Source organism: Colobus angolensis, unplaced genomic scaffold, assembly GCF_000951035.1.
Source record: "Colobus angolensis palliatus isolate OR3802 unplaced genomic scaffold, Cang.pa_1.0 Scaffold5, whole genome shotgun sequence".
In the NCBI taxonomy this organism is placed as follows: Eukaryota; Metazoa; Chordata; class Mammalia; order Primates; family Cercopithecidae; genus Colobus; species Colobus angolensis.
In genome coordinates this window covers 22414677-22436787 of record NW_012118487.1, presented here as the reverse complement: position 1 = coordinate 22436787, position 22111 = coordinate 22414677, and the positions used below count along the sequence as shown (strand labels likewise).

Genomic DNA, 22111 nt, shown 5'->3' with positions numbered 1-22111 from the left:
CTAATAGTAAGTGTTCGTATTAGTCCGTTTCCGTGCTGCTGATAAAGACATACCTGAGACTAGGCAATTTACAAAAGAAAGAGGTTTATTGGACTTAACAGTTCCACATGGCTGGGGAGACCTCACAATCATGGTGAAAGGCAAAGAGGAGCAAGTCGTGTCTTATGTGGATGGCAGCAGGCAAAGAGAGCTTGTACAAGGAAGCTCCCATTTTTAAAACCATCAGATCTCATGATACCCATTCACTGTCACGAGAAGAGCATGGGAAAGACCCATCCCCAAAATTCAGTCATCTTCCACTGGGTCCCTCCCACAACACATGAGAATTATGGGAGCTACAAGATGTGATTTGGTGGAGACACAGAACCAAACTATATCACTCCACCTCTGGCCCCTCCCAAATCTTATATCTTCACATTTCAAAACCAATTATGCCTTCCCAACAGGCCCCAAAGTCTTAACTCATTTCAGCATTAACTCAGAGGTCCATAGTCCAAAGTCTCATCCCAGACAAGTCAAGTCCCTTTCACCTATGAGCCTGTAAAATCAAAGGCAAGTTAGTTACTTCTTAGATACAATGGGGATACAAGCATTGGGTAAATACAACCATTCCAAATGGGAGAAATTGGCCAAAACAAAGGGGCTACAGGCCCCATGCAAGTCTAAAATCCAGTGGGGCAGTCACATCTTAAAGCTCCAAAATGATCTCCTTTGACTCCATGTCTCACATCCAGGTGACACTGATGCAAGAGGTAGGTTCCCACAGTGTTGGGCAGCTCCTACCTCCCAGCTGCCTTCAGGGACTGGTGTTGAGTGTCTGCGGCTTTTCCAGGCACATGGTGCAGGCTGTCAGTGAATCTCCCATTCTGGGTTTTGGAGGATGGTGGTGCTCTTCTCACAGCTCCACTAGGCAGTGCCCCAGTAGGGACTCTGTGCGGGGTCTCTGACCCCACATTTCCCTTCTGCACTGCCCTAGCAGAGGTTCTCCATGAGGACCCTGCCGCTGCAGCAAACTTCTGCCTGGGCATACAGGCATTTTCATACATCTGAAATTGAGGTGGAGGTTACCAAACCTCAATTTTTGACTTATGTGTACTCACAGGCTCAACACCACGTGGAAGCTGCCAAGGCTGGAGGCTTGCATCCTTGGAAGCCATGGCCTGGACTCTATGTTGGCCCCTTTCAGCCACGGCTGGAGTGGCTGGGACACAGGGCACCAAGTCCTTAGGCAGCACACAGCACAGGGACCCTGGGCCCGGCCCATGAAACCACTTTTTCCTTCTAGGCCTCTAGGCCTGTGATGGAAGGGGCTGCTGCAAAGGCTTCTGACATGCCCTGGAGACATTTTCCCCATTGTCTTGGTGATTAACAGTTGGCTCCTTGTAACTTACGCAAATTTCTGTAGCTGTCTTGACTTTTGCCTCAGAAAATGGGATTTTCTTTTCTGTCATATTGTCAGGCTGCAAATTTTCCAAACTTTTATGCTCTGTTTCCCTTTTGAAACTGAATGCCTTTAACAGCACCCAAGTCACCTCTTGAATGCTTTGCTGCTTAGAAATTTCTTCCACCAGGTACCCTAAATCATCTCTCTTAAGTTCAAAGTTCCACAGTTCTCTAGGGCAGAGACAAAATGCCTCCAGTCTTTTTGCTAAAACATAACAAGAGTCACCTTTGCTCTGTTTCCCAACAAGTTTCTCCATATGACACCACCTCAGCCTGGATTTCATTGTCCATATCATTATCAGCATTTTTGTCAAAGCCGTTCAACAAATCTATAGGGACTTCTAAACTTTCTCACATTTTTCTGTCATATTCTTCTGAGCTCTCCAGACTGTTCCAGCCTTTGCCTGTTACCCAGTTCCAAAGTCTTCCACATTTCTGGGTATCTTTTCTGCAGCACTCCACTCTACTGGTACCAATTTACTGTACTAGTTCATTTTCACACTGCTGATAAAGACATATCAGAGACTGGGCAATTTATAAAAGAAAGAGGTTTATTGGACTTAACAGTTCCACATGGCTGGGTAGGCCTCACAATCATGGTGGAAGGTAAGGAGAAGCAAGTCACATCTTACATGGATGGCAGCAGGCAAACAGAGCTTGTGCGAGGAAAGTCCCATTTTTAAAACCATCAGATCTTGTGAAACCCATTCACTGTCATGAGAACAGCACAAGAAAGACCTGCCCCCGTAATTCAGTCATCTCCCACCAGGTCCCTCCCACAACACATGGGAATTATGGGAGTTACAAGATGAGATTTGGATGGGGACACAGAGCCAAACTTTGTAAGTGTTCGAAGATGATATGACTGTCTTGCCATCTGTTGATGTGTGTAAACTATAGCTAGATTACCATTTATTGTGAAACTTTTTGAGGTTACACATACATATTATAGAAGCTGTGTCAGGTGACCTTTCAGATCCCTTATACCATTAAGTCTTACCATTTTTATGGCATTACTGAGAAAGAATTAACAGGGTTTATGAAACAATTCACATTAGAGGTTAAAAAAAGATTGGGATGACGAGGGAAAGTATAGTTATTTAATGAATTTCATATTTGCAAGATGAAAATGTTAGATCTTTTTCATAACAGTGTGAATATACTACTTTTTTTGAGATGGAGTTTCATTCTTGTTCCCTAGGCTAGAGTGCAGTAGTACAATCTCGGCTTACTACAACCTCCGCCTCCTGGGTTCAAGCAATTCTCCTACCTCAGCCTCCCAAGTAGCTGGGATTACAGGCTCACGCCACCATCCCTGGCTAATTTGTGTATTTTTAGTAGAGACGGGGTTTCAACATGTTGACCAGGCTGGTATCGAACTCTTGACCTCAGGTGTTCCACTTGCCTCGGCCTCCCAAAGTGCTGGGATTACAGGCCTGAGCCGCTGTGCCTGGCCCAGTGTGGATATACTTAACACTGTTAAACTTTACACTTAAAAATGGTTAAGGTGGTAAATTTTATTGTTTAAAAGAGAGGGAGGGATGTGAGAATGACTGTGACTAAGACTTCATTCAGCCTTAGAATCAGAGTGAAGCCATTAGGACACAAAGGGAACATGGGAGGTCCAACAGGTGTCTGGAGAAGGGCACTGAGACGGTTTGAAACGTAGGTATATCCTCATCTTGTTTGCTTGAGGGAGAGCCAGCAGTGAAGTGCAGTATCAATTTAAAGGTTCTCAGATTGGGCAAGATGTTTAACAGTAGCCAAAGACAGCTTGGCCAGAGGAAGCACTTGATTTATGTTGAGAAGAATATCAACAGACATAGAGAATCTTTGTCAAGTATCAGGCCAAAGAGTGAAGCACAGCATCAGTGGAAAAATGCACAATGATGAAAAGTCAGACTATAGAGCGCAAAACAGGCCAAGGTAAGTGGCCCAAGGTAGTAATTAATGTGAGGGTTTTAGAGGACTGCTTGTATGTGGTACTGGTTTCATGGTGTGTGGGTGGCTCTGTCTTGTTTAAAAGAGCCATGACGATTAGATCATCTTCATATGGAGACTAACAGACAGCTAGAAATTCAAACATTGGGGTTTGGGGGAGAGGTTGGATCTGGGAGCAACAATATTAGGGTAATAAAGATAACTGTGGACAGTAATGTACATGAGATAGTTAAGACAGAACAAGTGGAGCATCAAAAGTAGGCTCAAGGCAGGCAGGACCATAGTAATACCTAGTTTTAGGGGAGGTAAAGGAGGCAGATTGACTGGTCAGAAAGGTAGAAAAATACATAGAATCCTAACCAGTAGAGAAGGCCATTAAGGTTAAAATCAGCAGAGAGGTCGAGAAGGACTAATATCAAGAAAAAGACTTCCAAAGAACTATTTCAAGGTAAAATTGAGCCAGAGGCTATGCCATAACATAAAGATGTGAGTGTGCATCAGCACACAGAGGCTTCAGTATTAAGATCTGCTCTTGAGAAGTCTCGTATGGAGGCTGACAAGGTAGGACAGCGGCCAAATGTAGGGATGTTAATCCAGTGATCTTTCTTTTTTAGCAGAGCAGGTATTTGTCCACTGAAGTCAAGACAGTGACATGCGTTTACTGTCTATAGCAACACTTCCTTTCTCACTGGGAAAGGAAAGTAGTTGGATCTAGTTGCTTGTTTTGTTTTTGTATTTGTTTTTTAATTTTCATCACCAGTGTTTTCAAATGGTTACAAACTTTTAAAAATATTTGTGGTAAAGAACATGTAACCTGAAATTTACCAACTTAGCCATTTTAAGTGTTCCATTCAGTAGTGTTATGTGTAAGTATTTGCTTTGTTGTGAAACAGATCTCTAGAACGTCTTTATTTAACAAACTGAAACTCTGTACCTTTTAAACAACTTATCTTTTCCACTTTCCACTAGTCCCTGGCAAGTATTATTACACTTCCTGTTTCTATAAATTTGATTCCTTTAGATACCTCATATAAGTGGAATCATACGATATTTTTTTATTTTTGTGACTGGCTCACCACACTTAGCATAGTGTTCTCGAGCTTCATCCATGTTGCATTGTGACAGGATTTCCTTGCTTCTTAAGGAATTTTATGTATATATAGTGTGTGTGTATACCAATTTCACTTATTCATTCATTAATCAGTGGATACCTGCTTCTGCCTCTTGCTATTGTGAGTCATGCTCCTGTGAACATGGGTGTACAGATATGTCTTCAAGACCTTGCTTTTCATTCTTTTGGATATATACAGCAAAGTGGGATTGTTGGATCATATGGTAGCATGATCCAACTTTTAATTTTTTAATTTTTTGAGTAAACTCCATGCTTTTTTTTTGAGTAACCTCCATGCTTTTTAAAATAATAGTTGGATTATTTTATAATCTTACCAATAGTGCACAAGGTTTCTAATATCTTCACATCTTTGCCAACAGCTGTTATTTTCTGGTTTGTTTGTTTGTTTGTTTTGTAGTAGCCACTCTAATGGGTGTGGGGTAATATCTCATTGTGGTTTTGAGTTGTATTTTCTCTGATGATTAGTGATATTGAACATCTGTCATCTATTCATATGCTTATTGGCAATTTGTATATCATCTTTGGAGAAACTTTTATTCCAGTCCTTTGCTCATTTTTAAATTGGGTTATTTGATTTTTGTTGTTGAGTTGTAGGAGATATTTTTATATTCTGGATATTAACTCTTTGTCAGATACATGACTTGCAAATATTTCCTTCTCTTCTTTAGGTTGCCTTTTTACTTTATTGTGTCCTTTGATTCACTGAACTTTTAACTTTGATGTAGTCCCATTCATCTTTGTTGCCTGAGCTTTTGGTGTCATTTCCAAGAAATCATTGACAAATCCAGTGTCACGAAACTTTCCCCCTGTGTTTACTTCTAGAAATTTTATAGTTTTGAGTCTTACATTTAGACCCTTAGTCCATTTTGAATTAATTTTTGTGTATGGTGTATATGATCCACCTTCATTCTTTTCCATGTGGATGTCTAGTTTTCCCAGCACAATTTGTTGAAGAGATTGTTCTTTTCCCATTGAGTAGTCTTGGCACTCTTGTCAAAGATCATTTTGCCATATACATGAGGATTTAAAAGTGTTTGAAAGGTATACCTTGAAAGAGTCATCCTTTTACTCTTTTTCCTCATTTCTCTTCCCTCTAAAGATAATCACTATTATTAGTTTCTCAGTTTTGTTTTGTTTTCTTGCATGGAGAGAATAAGTAATCCTTTCACATGGTTCATAGAACAAACAATCTAGCCACTGAAAAAATGTGTTCCCACATCTGTCCTGCTTCCTTTCTAAGCTGACAGTATTTCCTAAAGCTTTTTTCATATTATGAGCTTCCTTGTTCATTTTTACAGATGCAGAATATTCCACTGTATGGATATACTATGTTTTAAGCTAGTGTCTACCTGAGGAACTCTCTTTTGTAATTGTTAAAAACAATGCTACAGTGAATAACTCAGAGTGTGTCATTTCATAAGTGGTCAAGTATATTGTAGGATGAGATTTCAAAATTGCTCTCTGTAGAGATTGTGCTGATTTATACTCCCACCAGCAGTGTGAAATAGCATACTGTTTCATAATAGGGTTGTTGCTTTTTTTTTTTTTTTTTAACTTTGATCTTTGTGGTTTTGTGGCTTGAGGCCAGGGAAGGAATGTTCATGTTATATCATTTTTATTAGTGCTAGTGGTAGTATAAGAGCACTTACTGTCATGAACTAAGCACCAGAGAGACTGATAGTGATTTATTTGCATCAAGAACATGTAAAATAACAGGTGAGCTGCACTAGCCTTCTTGCCTTTCTTCCTATATAATTTTCCATGCATATCTTAGAGTGACTTTGCCAGTCATCTAGTGCTTCCTGACTGTGTGAAGTGTTGGGTCCGTAGGAAGTGTGTTACAAGCAACAATCTCATTAAATTGCCTATCAGTTAATGCTGTAGAACACTTGAAGAAATATACAGTTAATATAAATAGAAGAAAGGTAGGCCCTAAAGTAAACTAATTTACTCCAGATGTTGCCAAATAGTGCCCTCTATATTTTAGTAATGCTCCGTGTATATTAACCATATCCTTTCCAAAGAAAGCTCAGTATAAGAATGTAAACATTAGATACCAATACTTAAAAATTATTCTAAGGAGGAGGGATTGTTCCAATAGAAAATAAAAGTATTTGAGAATTGGAAGTATTTAAAAACATGTATATGTTCACAATGAAAGTTACTTTTAATTTGAATATTTCTTCTTCACTTTTCCTTTAGGATAATGTGGTTTTTTTTGCAAGTGGTGAAGGGTTGGTGTTTGTTTGAGTGATAGCTATGTTATGGTTTTGTCAATAAAATTGTAATAGTTGACTATTTTCCTTACCCTCTTAACCTTCTTTGATACACTAGGAAAGAATACACAATGAATTTAGATCCCAGACTTGGTTTTGGATAGAGTTTACTAATGCCCTTCTACATTTATGTAATTGCTGACTTTTAAAAAATCACCACCAAGTTGGCTTTTTAGCAAGTCCATTTTTTTCTGATCAGTGAAGCAGAGACTAAGACAACACGTAGTCACAGTAGGGAAAAGTTATGTTCTCTCAGTTACGTTTGTTACCACTGGAGAGTTCTTTTCCCTCATGAAAAGCATAAGGAGGCCAGCAATCTCTTGCTTCGATTCAGATTTAAAATATGCAGAAGCAGCTTAACCCAAAATCACTGTAGACATACATTTTGAAGGTGAAAATATTTTTATAACGGATAGAAAGAGGTTTATGTTAGCTTCTCTTTTGTTCAGTGGCTGCTATGTTTTCTGTCTGAATTTCCAAGTTGGTATACATAAATGCTTCTAAATTTATATACTGTTTGCCAGCTTTTCATTAAAATGAATTTATTTCTCATTATTTTAGAACTCTTTTGTTTTTTGTTTTTTGTTTTTTTTTGAGACAGGGTCTCACTCTGTCACTCAGGCAGGGGTATAGTGGCACGATCGTGGCTCACTGCAGCCTTGACCTCCTGGGCACAGGTGATCCTCCTACCTTAGGCTCCCAAATAGCTGGGACTACAGACATGCACCACCATGCCCAGCTTATTTTTTGTAGAGATGATGTTTTATTATGTTGTCCAGACTGGTCTTGAATCCCTGGACTCAAGTGACCCACCCTCCTCAGCCTCCCAAGATTCTGGGGTTACAGGCGTGAGCCACTGCACCTGGCCTACTTTGGAACTCTTAATATAAAGAACCTTGTTTTTTGTTTGTTTGTTTGTTTAAATATGTTCAGTCTTTAAAAAACAAACTCAACTATTGAAAAAGTTTTCACTTTTTTCTTAGCGTATAAAGAAAACTTTCTTAGCATATAATATTTTTTATATAAACTTCTGGTAAAGCCAGGAATTAGTGGGATTATATTTTAGATATAGAAGGTACTATTGCAATTAGTCATGATGGCTTTTTAAAATCTGTAATCTGGCTGGGTGCGATGGCTCATCCCAGTAATCCCAGCATTTTGGGAGGCTGAGCCTGGAGGTTCACCTGAGTTAGGAGTTCGAGACCAGCCTAGCCAAGATGGTGAAACCCTGTCTCTACTAAAAATACAAAAATTAGCTGGGTGAGGTGGCATGCACCTGTAATCCCAGCTACTCAGAAGGCTGAGTCAGGAGAATTCCTTGAACCCAGGGGGTGGAGTTTGTTTGATTTTGGAAGAAACTGCCAAACTGATTTCCTACCAGCAGTGAATGAAAGTTCCTGTCATTCCACTTCCTTGTCAGCATTGGTGTTGTCAGTGTTTTGGATTTTAGCTATTCTAATAGATATGTAAATGGTATCTCATTGATGTTTTAGTATGCAGTTCTCTAATGACATGTAATATTGAGCATCTTTCCATATGCTTACTTGCCATCTGTGTTTGTCTTCTTTGGTGAAATGTCCATTTAGATCTTTTTGCCCATTGTTTAGTTGAGTTGTTTATTTTCTTATTGTTGAGCTTTAAGTGCTCTTTTTATATTTTAGGTAACAGTCCTTTATCAGTTATGTGTTTTGCAAAGATTTTTCCCCAGTCTGTGACTTGTCTTTTAATTTCTTAAGAGCATCCTTTGCAGAGCAGAAGTTGTTAATTTTAATGAAGTCTAACTTAACCATTTTTTTTCCATGGGTAATACTTTTGATGTTGTATCTAAAAAGTCATTGCCATACCCAAGGTTCGCTAAATTTTCTCCTATGTTATCTTCTAAAAGCTAAGTTTTGTGTTTTACATTCAAGTCGCTGATCCATTTTGAGTTAATTTTTGTGAGAGGTGGAGTCTGTGTCTAGATTTACTGTCTTGCATGTTCAGTTGTTGCAACATCATTTGTTGAAAAGACTGTTCTTTCTCTATTGAATTGCCTTTGCTTCTTTGTCACAGATCAGTTGACTGTGTTTTTGTGGGATCTGTTTCTGGGCTCTCTATTCTGTTGCTTCGATCTATAGTCATCCCTCAGTATCTACATCCATGGGGTATTGGTTCTAGGACCCCCAACAGATACCAAAATCCGTGGGTTCTCCAGTCCCTTATATAAAATGGGGTAGTATTTGCATACAACCTGTGCACATCCTCCCATATACTTTATTTTTAATTTTTTTTTTTTAAAGAGACAAGTCATTACCCAGTTGCCTAAGCTGGAGAGCAGCAGTGTGATCCTAGCTCACTGCAGCCTCAAACTCCTCCTGCCTCAGCCTCCCAAGTAGCTGGGACTACAGATGTGCACTACTGTGCCTGGCTAATTTTTAAATTTTTTGTAGAGACAGGGTCTTGAACTCTTGGTTTCAAACAATTCTCCTGCCTCAGCCTCTCAATATGCTGGAATTGCAGGTGTGAACCACTGTACTCGGCTTCCCATATACTTTAAATAATCCCTAGATTATTTATAATACCTAATATAGTGTATGTGCTATGTAAATAGTTGTTTTTTATTGTATTGTTATTTTTTTCCTCAATATTTTTGATTTGAGATTGGTTGAACCACTGGTTGGTTGAATCTGCAGATGTAGAACTTGTGCATATGGAAATCCAACTGTATTTGTCATTTTCATCTTCAATTTCATATTTATTTCAGTGCAGTACCTCGCTTGGTCAAGTCTGAGTTTCAAACAGTTGTGTGTCAAAAAATTTTTGAATTTCAAAAAAGTTTGTAAATACAAACATTTTAGAGCTGCTTATTATTTTTACAGTTATCTTGGGGTGAACTTTTTTTTTTTTTTTGGAGACAGAATCTTACTCTGTTGCCCAGGGTTGGGTGCAGTGGCGTGATCTCAGCTTACTGCAACCTCCCCCTCCCAGGTTCAAGCAATCCTCCCTCCTCAGCCTGCCAAGTAGCTGGGAGTACAGGTGTGTACAGCCACTCTGCCGGGCTACTTTTTGTATTTTTCGTAGAGACAGGGTTTCACCATGTTGTCCAGGCTGGTCTTGGACTCCGGACCTCAGGTGATCTGCCCACCTTGGCCTCCCAAAGTGCTGAGATTACAGGTGTGAGCCACCATGCCCTGCCAACCTTTTGTAAATTGAATAGTTTTTCATGAGATTTATGAAAATGCAGATTTTATTTTTCAAATATCATTGAAGGGGAAGCCAACTGTTCCTTTTTATGGGACGTTGAAATACATATTTGAAATGAATCTTTTATTTCACCTTATAAAACAGTTTTATAAACCCTATTTATAAGGATTTTATAAGGTGAAATAAATATGGTTCATTGTGATGACCTAGAAATTAACCTAGATTTTCTAGCAAAATTTTACTTTAGAATTGAGAATATTAACAAGAGCTAAATTATTGAATCCTTACTCTCTACGGACACAGTTCTAGGTGCTTTATAAACCACTAGCTTATTTAATCCTCACAGCAATCTTATTATTATTTTTATTATCCTCATTTTACAGATGAGGAAACCAAGGCTTAGGGAAATTACATACCTGCCCAAGGTTGTACAAGCTAGCATGTGGCAGAGCTGGGGTTCAACCCTGCTATGTCTGACTCCGCAGCCCGAACTACCACATTCCCTTGTGAAGTGGATTTGCAAGAAAGGTTATTTTATAAAAGATTCGTTCTTTGTAAGTTTTTCACTCATTACACTTACAGTCTTTTCCCCCCTTGGATGGAGGACGTATCTTATATTAAACTGATAAGAACAGATACTACACTTGATGTTAGCCAAAAGGCCAAGAAGCGATCTTTTTTCCCCTTGGGAAGAGTGGTCGTATTTGTGAAATCAAGGGAAAAATTTTTTTTAAGTATTTAAGAATTACTAATTTTACAAGTTTCTGGAAATGGGTTGAAGCATAAAATCCTGGAAATTGATCCTGAAGTAAAATGTTTATTTAGAATTCAGAGCTATCTGTGTCATAAACCAATTCTGTGTCTTTTTTTTTTTTTTTTTGGAGACGGAGTCTTGCTCTGTCGCCCAGGCTAGAGTGCAGTGGCGCAATCTTGGCTCACTGCAAGCTTTGCCTTCTATATTCATGCCATTCTCCTGCCTCAGTCTCCCAAGTAACTGGGACTACAGGGGCCCACCACCATGCCTGGCTAATTATTTTTTTTTAATTTTTTTTTAATTTTTAGTAGAGATGGGGTTTCACTGTGTTAGCCAGGCTGGTCTCAATCTCCTGACCTCAGGTGATCTCTACCTCCTAAAGTGCTGGGATTACAGGCATGAGCCACCGCACCCGGCCCCGTTCTGTCTCTTTTTAAAAAAATGTTGGTCATATGCTCAGATTGACCAGCATTTGAGATTTCTTTAGTTTCCAAATAAAGCAAGGCTTTTTTCCTTACTCTGTAAGGAAAAACCCTCTAATGTTTCACATGATGTGACATGTAGGATATGACAATATAACATCATGTTCTTTATCTGATTTATATAATCAAAAGGTTTTCCAAATTTAAGTACTGATAGTGTCATACCATATAAGGAATATATTTTTTAAGCCTAAAATACCACCATGTAAAACAAGAGTGATTCAACTAAGTGCCTGTATATTAAGGCAGCTTCCCTACTTGCACTGCTGCTGTGCTGTTGTATAAACAAATCACTGAAGGTACATCCCCAGGTATCTATAAGTTTCTTTGGGTTTGTCTTGTTAGTTCTTGCCTGGAGGCGTGCAACTGGTTTTCTCATTCTTAAGTTAGACTAAATTAAGAAAAACCTTTTTTAAGCATTTTGAAACTATGATAATGGAACGTTGATATTAATGGATTTTCTTTTTAATTCCCAAACAGAGCAACATTTTGCAGATGTCGTACTTAGTGAAGAATTTCTCAATCTTGGCATTGAACAAGTGTGCAGCTTAATCTCAAGCGACAAACTTACCATTTCTTCAGAAGAAAAGGTAAGGAGATTTTTCTTTTCCCAGTGTGCAATGATGTTTCCCTTTATTTATTTATTTTTTTTAATTTCACATTTTTGTGTAGCTTTGTGATCCTGTATGTGCAGTGACAGCCAGTGATGTTTCATCTGGCAGTTAAGAAACTCCGTGCTAGTTACTTCAGGAAAAGATTCCAGGAGAAAAAAAAGAAACTCAGGACTTGTTGATTGTCTATGTAAATTACTCTGTGTCTTCACTTCGTGGGAGATTCCCTACATTTTTAGCCATTACAATTTTGTACTTGACCTCCACAGCAGGAGCTTGCACACATTAAACTATCTGAAACAAATGCTTTTTTGGAAAGCAGTTTCTTCCTACAACTCGATGCCTATAGGAATTATGATGTGAACATAATGTTTGTCACTAAAGTAGTTTCCCTGTCTTCTGAGTTGAAAGAGGTTACCTAGGATGGTGAAGTTTTGGTAGTTCTAGACGGAACATTCTTGATTGTCACCTTCCTTTAGATTGGTTCTCTGTGACATAATACCTCACCCCTGCCAGTCCGTTCAGCCTCCCTGCCTCCCTCCCTCTCTCCCTCTCTCCCTCCCTCCCTCCTATCTCCCTCTCTCCCTCTCTCTCTGTGCAGCTACTGCTTCTGGTTGTAGTCTTTTGTCTCTCCACATTTTAGATTACCTTTGTCATCCACCTGCACTTTTCATATAGTTGGAGAGACAAGCTCCTTTTAGTGGGCTGTTTTTCTTTGGTTGGGTTTTGTAGCACATGGGAATCAGAGCACAAAAGCTGTACTTAGAGGAAATGAAACTTGAGTTTCTCCTTTGTGTGCTTTGCATTTCAAGTTGTGTAAATTCTGATTCTCTTTCTCAAGGATATTCATTTCACCTGGAGGTAAAAGACACATTTACTTTAATATTTACAGTATTAAAAATATGAAAGCATTTGTGACATATATAGTCTTAGCATCCTAGAAATACAGAGGAAGATGACATTACTTGCACACTTAATAGACATGTATTGAGTGCCTACCATGTACTAGACACTGCCATGGGCTCCTAGAGAAGAGAACGTTAGCAAAATAGAATTTGTTACTCATAGACTAGTGGGACAACCAGTAGAGTAAATAATTGATTACAGAATGCTGTAAAGGGTGCCTTAGGAGCATTTAACTTTTCCAGGAATGGGATAGGGATGGGGATGGTAGTTCAGCTTGGTTCAGATGTATATTTCAAGTCTTTTAAAAATGAGTCTGAGTTTGCCAGAGAAATAGGGATGGGTGGGAATGCAGAGGGCATTCCAGGTAGAAGAAGCAGAATATACAAATATAAAGAGGTGTGAAAGAATAATTGTATTCAATATATTCAGTATGATGGGAGTTTAGAATATGAGACATTGGTGGAAGATAAAATGGGAAGATGATGTAATAAAATATCTTCTCAGCTATGTTAAAGAAAATTAACTATATTGTAGTGAGCCTTAAAGGGGTTTTAAGCAAGAGGAGAAAACCGTGCTAAAACCTGCGTTATAGAAATATCATGAGGGCTGTTCTGGTTTTCTGCTGCTACTCAAGTCATTGCCAAGTGTGAAAGCATAAACAAGAACCATTTTATTATGCTAACAATTCTATGGTCAGAATTCATGCAGAACAGTAGGGACAGCTTGTCTCTGCTCCACAGTGTCTGAGGCCTCAGCTAAGGTGACCCAGATGGCTGGAGATATCTGGCATGGTTCTACTGGAGCCATAGATCTGGAGGTTCAGTTCTGCACATGGCATCTTATGGGTCTGTGATGTCCAAGGTGGCTCTTCTACTCGCTTCTGTATGGCTCTGGGGCTCAGGGTTGATTGGTTTCTCTCTAGGTCTCCCTTCTCTCCCCTCCTTTCTTCTCTGTAACTTGCATGGGTTTCTCATGGTGTGGTGGTTTCAATAGCCAGACTTCTTATATGACATTTGGCTTCCTTCAGATGAGCATTTCAAGAGAGCACAGTAGAAGTAGTGAGGCTGTTTAAGACCTACCTTCAGAAATCACACACTGTCACTTCCTCTACACTCTACTGGTTACACAGGGCCAGCTTAGATTCAGTGTGAAAGGTTACTATATAAGGGTATGGATCTGGGAGATGTGGTTTATTAGGAGGCTATCTTTGGAGATGAGCTGTCATGGTGGTGGTGGGCAGTATGGACCAAAAATGAGGTGAGGGCCAGATGAGAGGATGTTGAAGTCATACTAGTGAGCATTAGGTTCTGATGTGGGATGATAGAAGCAGGGGGGAGAGAAGACAGAACTGAGAAATATTAGATAGAATTGCCAGAAAGCCGACTATCTTGTTCACTTAATCTCTGGCACCTGGCACAGAGAGACACTCGATAAATACTTGTTGACAGAATGAATTAAAGAGGGGTGTTAATTTTAATGTGCATTATTTTTAGTTTCTTGCTTTATTCCTGGATCAAAATAACCTATTTTTGGTCACAGTTATCCATTTGCATTTTGTCAAACATTTCCTGCAAACCTTTAAAGATTATTAAGTGATATATTCATCAGTTGAGAAGGAAATTATGTAGACAAACAGTGTCTTCATATTAGCTTATTAGCTTTCTCACAATTATGTATTGTAAATAATAATGCCCTTATTTTTTAATTTGTAGAAAAAATTTTCAAAATACTACATTTTAGTATATTATGTTATTTCAGAGCTGAGTTGATCTGTTGTACAAACCTTCAATTTATGTGTATGGTCTAATATTTGTTTGTAAACCTAAAGGAAAAGCCAAACTTGAATTGTTTCTAAGGGTACATGATTTTCATTCCAGAATATCACTTTGCTTTATTATTTTGGGTAAATCAAAAAAAAAAAAAGAACAGAAAAGAAATGGGGTGAATGGCTTTGTAAGTACTTTGCAAGTCAGGATTTTGGAAACATTTGAGCTGTGAATTAAACTTGGATGTCTTAGCAAGAGTTGTATATAAAACATAGTCTCATATTTTATCCAGCTGTCTTGGTACACAACTCATTTCTTATTTTTTCTTCTCCTATATTTTCTGCAAGGTATTTGAAGCAGTAATAGCATGGGTGAACCATGACAAGGATGTGAGACAAGAGTTTATGGCCCGACTGATGGAACATGTACGGTTACCTTTGCTTCCTCGGGAATATTTAGTTCAGGTAAATGCATATGCAAAACATACGAATCCACACAGCACCATGTCACTGGACTGACAGCATGTAGATCCCTGTCAAGCAGTGATAAGAGCTGTAGAATGCAGATCTGTGGAGTACAGGACGGAAGACAGTAAAGAACCCTGCAGGCTGGAGTGCAGTGGCTTCATCTTAGCTCACTGCAACCTCCACCTCCCGGTGATTCTTGTACCTCTGCCTACTGAGTAGCTGGGACTACAGGTGCATGCTACAACCATTCCCCATTCTTAGCAATTTGCTTTTGCCCCTATTTTTTGATTTGGGTAAGCAAGTACTAGCGCTTATCAAGGTAGTATTTGTGGTCGTTTAAATACATATAAATAAATGTCCCTGTGGCTGTCACGGCTTTGCATCTTCTTTACTGTTTTTTTCTTTTGATAGTCTCTTCTGATTCCCCTGCAGACCTGGAATTCTGAGGTCTGACCCAAATACTGTTTAATTTTACTTTGTAATTTAATAGTGGCATGCATTTGATTTCTGTCTTTATTTCTAAACTGAGGGAAAACATTATTTGAAATAAATATGAATAAATGATTCTTTAGTGGTCTCCAAATAATTTTAAATTTGTTCTTTTTTTATTAGAATCCCACCAGGAACATTTCAGCATTATTTTAATCATTGAAACCATTGAAAGAATCATTTATTAAGAAATTAGATTTGAACATTTTAGGCTTTCTTGAAACCTCATTACTTTTTGTGATCCGTGTAATCATGGGTCTTCTGGTATTAAGAAAATGATCCAAAAGGCCATGCACGGTCAGTGGCTCACGCCTGTAATCCCAGCACTTTGGGAGGCTGAGGCAGGCAGATCGCGTGAGGCCAGGTGTTCGAGACCAGCCTGGCTAATGTGGCGAAACCCCGTCTTTACTAAAAATACAAAAAACTAGCCAGACATGGTGGCAGGCGCCTATAGTCCCAGCTACTGAAGAAGATGAGAGAGGAGAATTGCTTGAACCTGGCAGGTGGAGTTTGCCAGGATTGCGCCACTGAACTCCAGCCTGGGCGACAGAGTGAGACTCTGACTCCAAAAAGAAAAGGAAAAGAAAACAAACCTCAAAGCCTGTCCTGCATTTGAGGTCAGGCTAGGCAGCACAAGATTTATAGGTACATTGCTTTAAGGTATTTCTAATCTCTTTTTGGGATATTTTACTTGCCCACTTATGTTTGAAAAAGATATCATTAACTTATTAGTATTGTCTTCTCCTGAAGGATGCAGTTATCTAAATTTTGTTTCTTGTTTTGCTTACTTTTTGACTTAAAAGTTAAAGATTAACAGGTGGATATAATATCTAAAGAGTTCGTCATATTCCATAGCTAACACTGAAGTTTATCATTTTTCATTGCAGTTCTTTTTATTACCTATATATGTTTTTCTGTGGAGGCCAGATACTTGAGCATTTTTTGGTTTTATTTATTTTTCTCTTAGTTGTATTTATAAACTTTCCTCATTTACTTTTAGACTAAACTAAAGGATATAGTTACTGCTTTTTTCCTCTCCTTTACTTCTTTTTCTTTGGCAATTTAATTATGAAATAGCCCTACCCTCAGGGGGTGTGTCTGATTTCTTGTTACAGAGGGTTGAAGAGGAAGCATTGGTCAAGAATAGCAGTGCTTGCAAAGATTACCTCATTGAAGCAATGAAGTATCATTTGCTGCCAACAGAGCAGCGTATATTAATGAAGAGTGTCCGGACCCGGCTGAGGACACCCATGAACCTTCCCAAAGTAGGATCTGTTGCTCATGCTTGTTATTCATGCGACAGGCTTGTAGTGAAGCTGTTAGTACTCTGCTTATTTGAATTTCCATGATTTATTATTTGTTTTAGTTTCCCTTCAAGAGAAAATGTGCCTAAGAATGCACTGTAGTGTATGTAATTCAACCTCTATTGATTTTATATGTTAAGGGTGTGGATTGTTTGGTCTATTTAATTTTTATAAACTGCATGATGTCACTCTTCTAGAACAGAAGACAACTGGTTTTTGTCCCCCTCTGAGTTTTATTAGCTCTAATTATAGTAGAAAACTCTAATTATAGTCCAAAAAAATCAGACCGGGTAGAAAGATTTCTCTGTAGGCCAGGGGCGCTGTGGTTCATGCCTGTAATCCCAGCACTTTGGGAGACCAAGACCGGCGGATCACCTGAGGTCAGGCGTTCGAGACCAGCCTGGCCAACATCGTGAAACCATATCTCTACTAAAAATACAAAAATTGTCCACGTGTGGTGGCAGGTGCCTGTAATCTCTGCTACTCAGGAGGCTGAGGCAGAGAATCACCTGAACCCAGGAGGTGGAGGTTGCAGTGAGCCGAGATGGTGCTACTACACTCCAGTCTGGGCAACAGTGCAACAGGCTCTGTCTCAAAAAAAAAAAAAAAAAAAGAAAAAAAGAAAGATTTCTTTGTAAGCTAGGTGTTTATTTAATAACGGAAGACCCCATGGTTTCACAGAATTACACGTTAGAACTACGGATGATAAAATAGCCTGTTCATTTCATCTCATTGCTGTTCCCTGTTGTATACCATCTGATGGTTCCCTGCACATCATGTGTAGCCGCTTCAGCATACATTCCCATGTCTTCCCATGTCTCTCGTGTTCATGTTTTCCTATGTGAATGTTTATATTCTACCTTGGTCTTTTTAGCTGTGGCTATTCATGTTTTACCAATTCAGTTTTTCTTATGAAATAACCCCTCATTTCTGTCTCTGTTGGCAATTCCTTCTGCTCTGTTTACATCTTTATAGTACGACCAATACTTTAAGCACCATTTTGTGCGTGGGCTCATCAGAATGATTCATAATGTAAAAACTTTATTTATGTATTTATTTTTAACTCTTGTATATGTTTTGGGCAATGCTGGATTAAGAAATAAGAATCTGTTCTCTCTTGTTTTCATATATCGTCTTTAGTTATTACTCTCTCCTTTCCATTGGATTATGTTTTTTAAATTCTTTCACTTTAATACTTGTATTTAATATTTTTCTAAGTTTTACTTTGGAGTCTACATTTTTAATTGCTGCAAATCTATATTGGTATTGTTTTTCCGTTTTGCCTATTACTAACAGCAGTTCTCAATTTAAAACTAACTGCAGATTTGCCAGGGTGCTGTTGACTTATTTTTCTAGATCATTAGTAAATGCTTTAATTTAGAATTGATCTCAGAACTCTCTTGGTGACACCTTGTTAGAAGTACCCAGCCACTGACACAGTCTGTAGAAAGTTTCATTCTATATGATTATGTTTATTATCTAAGCCAAAATAAGTAATTTGGCATATAACATCTGATGAGGTTGAGGATCAAATGGATTCAAATTTGGCATGACTTTCTAAACATCCTTCTGTGTGTTAATTTATTGGCCCCTAGAAGTTCAAATGCTTTTCTCAAAATCTTCTTAATTTTTACTCAAAATTATTATCACTTAACAAAGTGCATTTACAAGGCATTCACTTCCTATCCTGGTTTGAAAATTGGTATTTACTTTCTTTAAATTTTCTGATCTATACTCAGTTCTCTGAGATTTTTCAGAAATAATTGTAAGTGGCTTAGTAAGTACATTAGCTCATTCCCTTAATACCTCAGTATTCATGGTGGGTCTGCTGATTTTATACATGTTTACAGTTTTCAAGTACCCTTACACCTGCTTTTATAAGTACCCATCTTTTAAGTCTTCATTAATTCATATTTGTCCATCTTTTTTGGTGTCAGTTTTTGTTCTTACAAAATAATCCATTGATAAAAATTGCTCAGTCTTGGCAGTCAATTCTAAGGTTGCCATTTATTTTATTTTATTGTTTTATGTTACACTTTGCAACTTCCTTCTAAATAATGTGCTATATCTTTAATACTTTTTAAATACTTCATATTTGTAAAAAAGAATTTCTTCTTGTGTATTCCTTCTTCTGACACCTTCAGACTTTCCTATATTTAGCTATGCTGCAGAGACCTTTAGAGTGAAAATGATTTCTGGAATAAACATGTCATTTTGATTTCTGGAATAAACATGTCATTTTTGAAACCTTCTAGAGTTCTCGGTAAAAGCCTATCAAGTACTTACTTTCTGTTTTGTGATGGTGTGTTTACATTGTTTACTTTGTTTCTGGGCTTCTCTGGTTGTGGTTTTGGAGTAGGACTCCTGTAGCTGTGTTATACTTTTAGATTTCTCAGTTCTCTAGCTGTTATTTTGTGGTGGGTATGTGGGTTCCTGGAGGTTCTCTTTCATTCTGCTGTATCAGGGTGGTGGGAGGGGCAGCAGACCTGCTGGATAGCAGTGAGCAGCCCTGTTGCTTTGACTTTGCATGTTTACTTGTATGATCCCTACTCAGTGTGTTTGTTTATCCACACATATTTTCGAAAAGGTGCTGGTGATGAACGATTTTCCAACACCACAGTTTGTCATTTTAGAGTTGTTATGTTCAGATTAAGTCTAAGGAGTTGGGTAAGAATGAAGCAAAGATTAATTTCTTATGCTTATTATTTCATAGTAATGATGCCTTTTATCATCGTAATAGTGAGTCAAATTGAACAAAATGTGGTAGTCATGCTGAAGAAATTACAAGGTTTTGATAATATTTTACCATGAGAGTGAATTAGTACTTTTTATATTAGGCTCTGATTTTTAATTTGCATGAATGATTCTTTTCATATCTCAGACATTAGTTTTGGCTTCTCAATAAACAGATTGTGTAAGGCATCCTTGGATTTGTACATCATAAAAATTATATATGTTTTGCTTCTTTTGTATTTTGTTAGCTTTTCTCTTTGGAATCTGTATTTTTATAAGTGCTGTCATATTTCTGGGTATATATTATATTTTTAAAATATTTTTACTCAGTATATTTATTGAAATTTTCAGTTAGAAACTTGATTTTTCAGGAGTTAATTTTCAACTAATATTTAACAGGTAAAGAAAATAAAAAGAACAAAGTTTAATTGACCTACATTTCAGGATGATTACTGAATTTGCTTAACCTTCTACCTCTTGCCCTCTTCAAATATGTTACATTTAACTTTTCCTTACAAAAGGTCTTATTTTCTTGTTCCTTCATAGCATAATTAGTATGGTGTTTTCTCAAATATCTGTGTCTTTTACAAATAACTGGGGTGTCAGCTTTATGAGCAATTCTTTTGGTAGCCACACAATGGTTTATGACACAGTTTCTTGGTTTTATATAAATATTCCTGCCTTCTTGTCCCCCCATTGCACCTTCTCCTTGTCTCCTTTATCCCTGATTCCTGGAGATCCAAATCCTCACCCCATTTACCTCTCTTGGGTGAGTAAAGGGCAAATATTACCACTGTTCTCTGTATATAATAGCACAGTTTTCCTTTTATCTTCATTTTAATGTGTAAAAGTGAACTATTGCATGGAAATGGAAATCTTATATTCAAACGTTGAGGATTATGAAATCTATAACTGAGTATTATTTCTCAAAAAGTTTAAAAGGTGTTCCCTTCTGAAATTTTAGAAAAATTGGTCTTCATCTAAGACTCTTTCAACTGTTGCCTCTTGGGCAGTTTTGAAGTTTTGAACAGAACCCTAAATACAAGGTTTATCTTAACATGCATCCCAATTCTGTGATTTTTACAACCTTGCTCTCCCCCTCTTTTTGGGTGGTCAGAGGTGAGGGTATTGTGTATTTTCTTTCTTGTTTATTTTATTTACTTATTTTTTGAGATAGAGTCTCACTCTTTCACCCAGGCTGGAGTGCATTAGCGCAGTCTCAGCTCACTGCAACCTCCGCCTTCCAGGTTCAAGCAGTTCTCATGCCTCAGCCTCCCGAGTGGCTGGGATTACAGGCGCGTGCTACCACGCCTGGCTAATTTTTGTATTTTTGGTAGAGATGGGGTTTCACCATCTGGGCCAGGCTGGCCTTGAACTCCTGATCTCAAGCGATCCACCCGCATTGGTCTCCCAAAGTGCTGGGATTACAGGAGTGAGCCACCGTGCCTGGCCAACCTAAATGTTGTTGGTTGGTTGGTTGTGAGACAGAGTCTCACTCTGTTGCCCAGGCTGGAGTGTAGTGGTGCAATCTCAGCGCACTGCAACTTCCACCTCCTAGGTTCAAGTGATTCCCATGCCTCAGCCTCCCTAGTAGCTGGGATTACAGTTGTGCACCACCATGCCCCGCCAATTTTTAATTTTTGTTAATTTTGTTTTGTTTTGTTTTTGAGACGGAGTCTGGCTCTGTCGCCCAGACTGGAGTACAGTGGCCGGATCTCAGCTCACTGCAAGCTCCACCTCCTGGGCTTATGCCATTCTCCTGCCTCAACCTCCCGAGTAGCTGGGACTACAGGCGCCCCCCACCTCACCCGGCTAGTTTTTTTGTATTTTTTAGTAGAGATGGGGTTTCACCGTGTTAGCCGGGATGGTCTCGATCTCCTGACCTCGTGATTCGCCCGTCTCGGCCTCCCAAAGTGCTGGGATTACAGGCTTGAGCCACCGCGCCCGGCCTTAATTTTTGTTATTTTTTTGTGGAGAAAGGGGCCTTGCTGTTAACAGGCTGGTCTCGAACTCCTGAGCTCATGATCTGCCCGCTACAACCTCCCAAAATGCTGGGATTACAGACGTGAGCCACCACACCAGGGCAATTTTGTTTCTTTGAATTCAACACTAGAAGAAACAGGCCTGAAAAAAATTATATAGTTGGTTTATGTTCAGTCTTCTTTTAAGACTTTTAAAATTAATTCTGCTCTCCAGTTACCAAAAACTAAAATGGGCTTCTTTTTGGAAACGGGATTTGCTCTCTGATTCAGGAATCTTTTTTTTCTATGTACCCATCTTTCTTTAATTCTAAGTACAGGTAGCTCCATTGCCTAGTCAAGGTTGCAAATTTCCCCTTTTTGTGTATCTGAGTTACTCCATATTCTGTTTGTTTTTATTTTTTGTTTCTTTCTAACATCTGTTTTTCTAATCATTATCTCATCTTTTCATGAAGGTCCTTGCCATTCTTTACAATTTTTGATTTGAGACATCATTAATGTTTACATTATTCTGATTTGACGGCTGTATTTTCACTGTTGCCAGAGGGTGTCTGTGTATACTCAGTAAAAGACAGACACATTGATTTCTAAATTCTATCAATTTAGCAAGATCATAGATCAGGCTCCAGGAAGCTTTCACTAAAT

At 38.5% G+C, this 22111-nt stretch overlaps 1 protein-coding gene across 1 annotated transcript in view; it reads left to right on the top strand.

Annotated features, from left to right (window-relative positions):
• KLHL2 (kelch-like family member 2) overlaps positions 1–22111 on the top strand; it is a 122001-nt gene that overhangs the window by 81867 nt on the left and 18023 nt on the right. The window contains 3 exon segments of the mRNA XM_011959671.1: positions 11692–11801; positions 14842–14958; positions 16566–16715. Coding sequence (XP_011815061.1) covers positions 11692–11801; positions 14842–14958; positions 16566–16715 — 377 coding nt within the window.